At 33.5% G+C, this 7907-nt stretch overlaps 1 protein-coding gene across 1 annotated transcript; it reads left to right on the top strand.

Annotated features, from left to right (window-relative positions):
- Positions 1-565: 565 nt before the first annotated feature.
- On the top strand, positions 566-4750 carry LOC114745039 (NAC domain-containing protein 17). Its single transcript, XM_028933185.1, has 5 exons — positions 566-952; positions 1746-2023; positions 2170-2469; positions 3249-3789; positions 4126-4750. Exons 1-5 carry the CDS (start codon positions 760-762, stop codon positions 4494-4496), a joined length of 1683 nt encoding a protein of 560 aa, XP_028789018.1. The 5' UTR covers positions 566-759; the 3' UTR covers positions 4497-4750.
- Positions 4751-7907: the final 3157 nt, after the last annotated feature.

Genomic DNA, 7907 nt, shown 5'->3' with positions numbered 1-7907 from the left:
GTTCATGTTATTTTATTTATTTATTTTAAATTTGAGAGGTAACATCCGTTTTTTTTCATTGTATTTATATTATAAATGTATAAAATTGATTAACTTAAGATTTTAGATGGAGATAATTGTAAAAATATACAAAAAAAAATATAACTTCAACCTGGATGAAACTTGAGTCTCATACTCATCATTACCCAACATTTACACCATTTTCAAGTTAAAATATGGTCACTTTTTTAAATTGAAAACTATAAAAAATTATGATTATTTTTTGTTTCGCCCTCATTAAAATAATTAAATTAAAATAATAAATAAAATGAGATTCAAAACCTTTCAATTTTGATATGGACGGTTGAGATTATCTTGGTTTTCGGTCCATCCCACTCGCATCTGGCGGCTCTAATACTCAGTGACGTCACTGGAGTATTCACTTCCGAAACCACTGAATCCTCACTCACTCTCACTCGCGGGCGCTTCCGGGAAACTTCATGGCCTCTCGTAGACTAAGCAATGCCCAGTTGCTTCTTTGACCGCAACACTATCCCTAGGTCCAATATCCTTTATTGCTCTCATTTTGATAGCGTCGCGGAAATTCATTTCGACCTCTTTCTTCCGCACTCTCTCTGTTTTCTCCTCTGCGGGATTTTTCTGTCGGATCATGTAGTTTTTGATTTGCTGTTTGTTGATTCGAATTTTGGATCATAGGAGTGGTTTTTGTTCGTGGGAAACCTTGAATTTCGTTTTTTAATTCCTGGGATTGAGTCGAAAATGACGGTGGCGTCGGATTCTTCTCCAGAGTCTTTCAGCCAGATGATGGCTTCCATGCCGGGGTTTCGATTCCATCCTACCGATGAGGAACTAGTTATGTACTATCTGAAGAGGAAGATGTGTAGGAGGAGGCTGAAGCTGGATGTAATTCGTGAAACTGATGTCTACAAATGGGATCCTGAGGAATTGCCAGGTATTTGCTCTACTCTCCGAATCATCTTTGTTTACCTAGGCGTTGACTTTCTTGGTGGGGGTTTGCGGGCCTAGGGTTTGGATTTTATATTTTGTTTGATTGGTTTGATGTTGAATAGCGTTTGAATTTAGAACTTAGATCTACTTGTTCGTGAATTTAATTGTGAAATGTGTTCACTTGTGGTTGGAATTGGTTAGAATAGGAAGCAATTTAAGCTAAGGTTAGTGTTTATTTGCGGTGTGATTCTTTGGCTGCGTGATCGGTTGGCGTTTGGATGAGTTTTTATTCCTTTGATTTTACTTTGATACCAGAGTGATAATTTCTTGCCGAATTTGATGAACAAGGCATTATCTGGGTGTGTTCAGACCTCTTGGCCAATATGTGTCCAAATCATATACCAAGAAGCCTTTTTAATTTCCCCCCAAATATCTCGTGATAGATACCTGCGTGAATGTAAGTTTATTAATGGATTTCTGATTTGTGTTTTGACGTTGGCAATCATAGTTTTGTTTAGGATTGATAGTGTGCGAGATAACCATTTATGGAAGCCGTGGTTTGCTAAAGAAGTTGTGAATATCTTGGCGCTTGAGAATTTCAGATAGATGACCGTATCTTACTAGGCATTCTGTCCTTATTTATGCCCAACATTAGCTTTTCCTCTTTCCGTATCATGAGATTGAATGTTAATTTTTAACTTCGAAGGTTTTCTTTGCCCTTTACCATGATTAGTTAGGTTATTTTGTTTGTCAACCTCCTTGATTGCCTATCTGCTTATAATTTGAACGTTTTGCAGGGCAGTCAGTGCTGAAAACTGGAGAGAGGCAATGGTTCTTTTTCAGCCCTAGAGACAGAAAGTATCCTAATAGTGGTAGGACTAACCGAGGAACAAGACATGGGTACTGGAAAGCAACAGGGAAGGATCGTAACATTACCTACAATTCTCGGGCAGTTGGGGTGAAAAAGACTTTGGTTTTCTATAGAGGTAGAGCACCACATGGTGAGCGAACTGATTGGGTTATGCATGAGTACACATTGGAGGAAGAAGAACTTGCAAGATGCCAGAATTGTAAGGTATCATCTTCAAGTGTTTTTTTGCTTTATCTTTCTTATTATTTCATTATGAACTCATACTGATGGTGAAAACGTATTGTTTACTAAATTTTGTGTTTAAATGTGTAAATTATCAGGACTAAGTGTTTAAATGTGTAAATTATCAGGACTATTATGCACTTTACAAGGTGTTCAAGAAAAGCGGACCTGGTCCTAAAAATGGTGAACAGTATGGTGCACCATTTGTAGAAGAAGAATGGGTAGATGATGACTTCGTAGATTTTAATGTTAACTCAGCCGGCAAGGAGGTTCCAATTTCACAAGTTGATAAGGGTACTACTGTTGATACTGTGACTGGTAATGGTCAAGTGCAGCCTTTGTTTGATGATGAACTTGATGAGATCTTGAAGAAAATGATGGATGAGCAGGTCCCTGATCTGCCCTCGCTGTGTCCTGCCTTACCTCAGGTTTGTCTTCTGATGGAACCTTTAGAACTCTGGTTTTGTTTATGTATTAGCTGCCTATCCTTCTCTTTTGACAGAATTGGAGAGGAATAGGTGGTGGAAAAGATATTATAGCAGTACCTCGGTATAAACACTGTAAATTGAATGGTTAATATCTGAGTCCATCATTATCTCAACATTCATTCGCTGTACTGTTTTACTTTGGGCTTCTTTCTCTCTTTGTGGTTGTGGTTTGTAGAAAAGAGGGAACTAAGATGTGGCCTTCATGAGTGCTGGCATTATAGATGTGATCAGTGTGGAATGTTATTCATCAATTTTATTTTCATGTCTGTGGTCTTGGCATGACTTATGTAGGCTAACGCTCTTTTGAGGGCAAGATTTTGCAAACTATCATGGGTTTTTCAATGGTTTCATATTTGTCCTGCTTAGTAAAAATATGTTGAAGCCATAACATTGTATAGACTCTGGGCAGGAAGAAAAGGGTATTGTCTGAGATTGGCAGAATATGCGATTCTGGTTTTGGTCGTCCGTTTTACATGGCCAAGTCATTTTTTTCTCTGAACGGTTTATCATTACTTGACTGCCGCATTTAAGTTTTTGGCATGACTGTTTAGTAACTTGTGGTTCTTGTGATTATTGTATTACTTGACTGCTGTGTGTAAATTTTTGGCATGACTGTTTAGTAACTTGTGGTTCTTATGATTTAATCATTGTACGTTGCTACATGATATTTTCTGCCATTACTTTTCATTAACTCTGTTTTTAATAATCATCCATTATAGGTCGCTGCTGAAGAAACGCAGAGTGTGGTGGTGGATCAAATTTCTAATGAGGCAGCATTTGCTGAGCCAATCCATCTGTTTCATTCAAGCGGTCACTACTATGACCCTACCCAATCAACTACATCTCATGTGCATGTTTCTGAAGCACCTGAAGTCACTTCTGCTGCCAGCGTTCAAGTAGAGGAGCCTCTCTTTCATGAGGATGACTTCTTGGAAATGAATGATCTCATTGATCCTGAACCAGCATTGCCAAAAATAGAAAATCCTGTGGAGAACTTGGAGTTTGAAGAGGGATTAAGTGCACTTGACTTGTACCATGATGCAGAGATGTTTCTTCGCGACATGGGGCATATTGACCAGGAAACTATTTCACATCCTTATATGAATACTTTTGAGAGTAATGTTGTGAATCAGCATTATCAGTCTCTGCCCCTAGGAGACAATGCGGATCAAAGTGGTGAACTCTGGATGTGTCATGAAAGGCCTATGATGAGTCCAGCAGAACATGCAAATGATGTTTCTTTCGCTTCATCAACCTCAGGTACATTCATTGGCATGACACACTGTGTTGGTGGTTTTGCTCAACTTCCAAATAATGATTGTACCATCTTTGTTCTCAATGGAGATGCAAGCTTCGCATCTCATTTATGCTGAACTCTTCGATGTTGACTTCCATTGGTTGATAGCCTGCTAATGCATGGAAGAAATCTTCCCTGATTATTAGTGTTGTGGCATCTTCGAGAGCTTTCTATGCTAATATTAATGTGACTTGAGCTTGTTTCAAGTGGCTCTTGTGAAAAAAAAAATACAAAAAATACAAAAAATGAAAGAACACAGACAATTTCTAATATCTGCTAGTTTCTGGTCATATGTATAGGTGTGGGTTATGAATCTGCTAGCTTGCCTGCTGAAGGTAATCATAATCAAAGTAGCAGTGTGAGACAAGCTCCTACAAGTAGATTGTCTTCTGCTCTCTGGGCCTTCCTTGAGTCAATACCTACCACTCCTGCATCAGCGGCCGAAAATGCAAATCGGGCTCTTGAGCGGGTGTCTAGCTTTAGTAGGGTGAGAGATAATATGAAGCAGGCAAGCACAGCTGCCGCCGCAGCTGCTAATGAAACTGCGATTGTGAAGAGAGCAGGTAAAGGAAGGGGAATCTTCTGGTTCTTGCCGGTTCTTATTGCTTTATGTGCTTTTTTATGGGCTTCTATGGGGACATTGAGGCTACCTGGGAGATCCATCCCTTGACATCTGAATCCCTAGTTTTGCTGCTACTTGTCATATGGGATTCCCCTGATTCAATGAATAAACATATATTGTTCTAACATATTTTAATAATTAAAAAAAAAAAGAATTTACCTTCTGTTTCTTTTTTTTTTTTTTTTTGTGAATATTGAACTGGAGAAGGAGGTTCTTTATAGTCTGAATGAGTGTTAAGATGAAAGAAGGGCATCTAAGGAGATGAATACTGGGTGACTGCAGCATCACACAAATATTACTTATTTGTCTGATTGTCTCAATTATTAAGCTTATTTAGGGTTAGCTTGAAAGAACTGAGTCCCTTTATTTGTTCATTTATTTTATTATATATTTATTTCTTTGTTTATTAGTATAACACGCCCATGCTAATCCAATGCGGTTTGGGAGCTCTCATTTTGGACAATGGATCATATAAATATTCACCTTCCTATGAATCCTGTATATATATATATATGGTGTTATTTCTCTCTACCGCAATTTTTAATTTTAATAACGTGTTTAAGTTGTTGGTGGGATGGTATCATTGTTGCTACTATTTATTTTATGCGGATAAGTTGCAAGTAATCAATGGATATTTGTTTGGAAAAGGGAAAAAAAGTAGAGTTATCATAATCTTCTATTAGGGTTTTTATAAATAAATATATAGTATTTATGAATAGGGAGAATCCCATTTAAATTCAATTGGAATACTCCTCCGGTCTTTAATATAGGACTTAATTATTAAGTTGATTTTAGTTATAAATATAAGATTTATTTTTCATATTTATCTATTTTTTCTAAATTATTTTTATGGTTGTTTTTTCAACTAAAATCAAGTAAAAGAAGGATGGAAGATGTTTAGAAAGATGATTATAGTGTTTTAGGGAAAAATGTCATTTTTTTTATAAGTGACTAACTTATCTAACTTGCTTAATCTAATCAAATTAGTTAAATAGATTTTAGATTAAGGACTAGAGGAATATTAAAATTCAAAATTAGGCATGCTTTGAACAAATTCCTAATTATGCTAAGAGGTATAATTAGAGATTTATAAATGTTGTTAAAAGTCTAGATGATCATTCTATGATTATAATGAGTTGTGTTACAGAGTATAGAGCCAAAGAAACTTCTTGGAGAGCGATGATTCTTATAGAATATATAGTTTTAGTTTCATGACAATAAAACAGGTTAATAACACATTAAATCAAGTTTCATTCATGATCCAAAATATTTTAATTTCTATCTTTAAATTATTTTTGAGCAGTTTATTATAATGATTCAAATATTCCTAATTTTTCCTTTTTACTTAATTCGATTTTTTGGGAAAAATTAGAAACAGGTCACAAATGAGGGACTTGTAATTTTTTCACCTGTATTGTTTTTGGCCAACAATATTTTGTCACATATTATCTTCGATTTTTTACAGAATGATCATTCTGGTTTAGCTATTTAACATCAAATTTGATTAACATTCAAAGATTTTGTTAATTGTAGTCATTGAAAATTATTTGAGTAAAATACACTCACTACCCTTCTATCTTACTTCAATTACAAAAACCTCTCATCTATTTTAAAAATGTATATAAGCCTTTCCTAAAATTAAAATGTATGTTACACAAATTTTTTTCCTTATATTTCCATCCATTCCTTTGTGTAAGTTCCCTTTATATGTCTTTTAAAAAATTTTAGGACACTAGTGTTTCAAAAATTCTAACTATACTCCTATCCATTGTAATTTTAAAAGCTGAAGACAATATTAATTATCAAATAAATTAAGTTTCCATATAGAAATTAAATGAAGACAGAAATTTAAGGAGGAAGTTAAAATAAATTCACTACATGGTAGGGAAAATTGTAAATAAATATCATAAAAAAAATCAAAAATTGCAATTTAGGTTCTTGAATCTAAAAAATTGCTGCTAGGATCAGGTATTAAATATGAATTAGCAAATTTAAAAGACTAAATTACCCTCATGTTGAAAATAAAAAGTGAACTATAAGTTATGTATTAAAAATTATAAGTTATATATGGAAAATCTGTACTACTAAAAAACGAGTACAATATTAGAAGTCTAAATTCTAAATTAAGTGGTCTAAATAAGAAGTCTGCAATGAAAATGATAGGTTCAAACAGCAAGACAATTTGATCTTCTACACAATATTTGCCCATTTATATCAAGGACTCGGTCCTAATAGCAATTTTTTGAATTCAAAAACCCAAATTGTAATTTTTATTTTTTAGAGTCTTTATTTACAATTTTTCCTATATGATAAGAAAAATCACGTCAAACTTATGTACGGAAAAACTTATAGTTAAGAAATTGAAATCAATATCATACAAGATTTAAAAACTACTATTGAGACATACTAATTCCGGTCTTAATTATAAGAGCTAGTTGACTAATTTAAAGAGATTAAAGAAAGAAGTTAAGTTAATTATTTATAATAAATAAGTGTTATTTTTCCTAAAATATCTTTACTAATTAAATATATTAGTTAGAACTACTATTGTTAGAAGGACTACTTTGAAAAAAAAAAAACATAAATATGAGAGATAAAGTGGATTGGAGTCTTATATTTATGATCAAAATAAAAATCAAACAAGGGCTTATATTAAGGACATGAGGTAGTATTAAACAAAGGCCAAAGCATTTAGTAGTTTGGATAGAGTTTTCCAAATATGCCCCCACGCTGCATATCCTACTTCTGATGATTACATATAACTTGCTGAAAGTATTCGCATTTCGCAACGCGTCAAAGACGAAAAGAAAAGGTAACTGTTGACTGACTTCAAAAATTTGACATATTGTTTACATCAATATTTTTTCATATATTAACTGGCTAAAGAATTCAACAAATATGAGTTAAAGACATCAATTGTGTAGTAGTTAAGATCGATATTGATATAAGATACAAAAAATTTAAGTTGTATTATATCCATTATTTAGTTTTTTTTTTATCACTATTTTAAATTGTTCAAACGAAGGCTGTTTTTTTTCTCCGTTTTTTTCTTCAAAAAGACTATTTTTTTAAGAATCAATTTTTATTTTACTTTTCATTTTATATACCAAGCAATCTGTCTGACAAGGTAGAACTGATAATTAATGACTAAGCTGATGTAGTTGATTAAAACGAATTAATGAATTCAATGAATATTAATTAAATCCACTGGCTTTGTTTTTTGAAATGAATTTCCGCATGAGTGTGGTTATAGTTTAGTCATCGAATTTATTTTAATGAATATTAACTAAATTGTTAATGAATTGATCAAATTTATTCTTTCAGTATCCTTAGACATATCTTTGAACTATTCTTTTCAAGCTCTATGGTGGTACAACTCGTGGCCTTACATGTCTTGCAAGCATTTAGCATGCAAATTACAGAAGGCCAAAAAAAAAAAAACCAAAAAGGAAAGGTCTC

The sequence above is a fragment of the Neltuma alba genome, unplaced genomic scaffold (genome assembly GCF_004799145.2).
Source record: "Neltuma alba isolate B1F8T4 unplaced genomic scaffold, ASM479914v2 tig00000766_pilon, whole genome shotgun sequence".
In the NCBI taxonomy this organism is placed as follows: Eukaryota; Viridiplantae; Streptophyta; class Magnoliopsida; order Fabales; family Fabaceae; genus Neltuma; species Neltuma alba.
The sequence above is the reverse complement of the archived record's forward strand: the minus strand, read 5'-3'. Positions and strand labels throughout refer to the sequence as shown.

Coding starts and splice junctions, on each gene's coding strand:
- LOC114745039 (XM_028933185.1), top strand. CDS start 760: ATGACGGTGGCGTCGGATTCTTCTCCAGAGTCTTTCAGCCAGATGATG. Junction 953..1,745: donor GGATCCTGAGGAATTGCCAG/GTATTTGCTCTA, acceptor AACGTTTTGCAG/GGCAGTCAGTGCTGAAAACT. Junction 2,470..3,248: donor TGTGTCCTGCCTTACCTCAG/GTTTGTCTTCTG, acceptor CATCCATTATAG/GTCGCTGCTGAAGAAACGCA.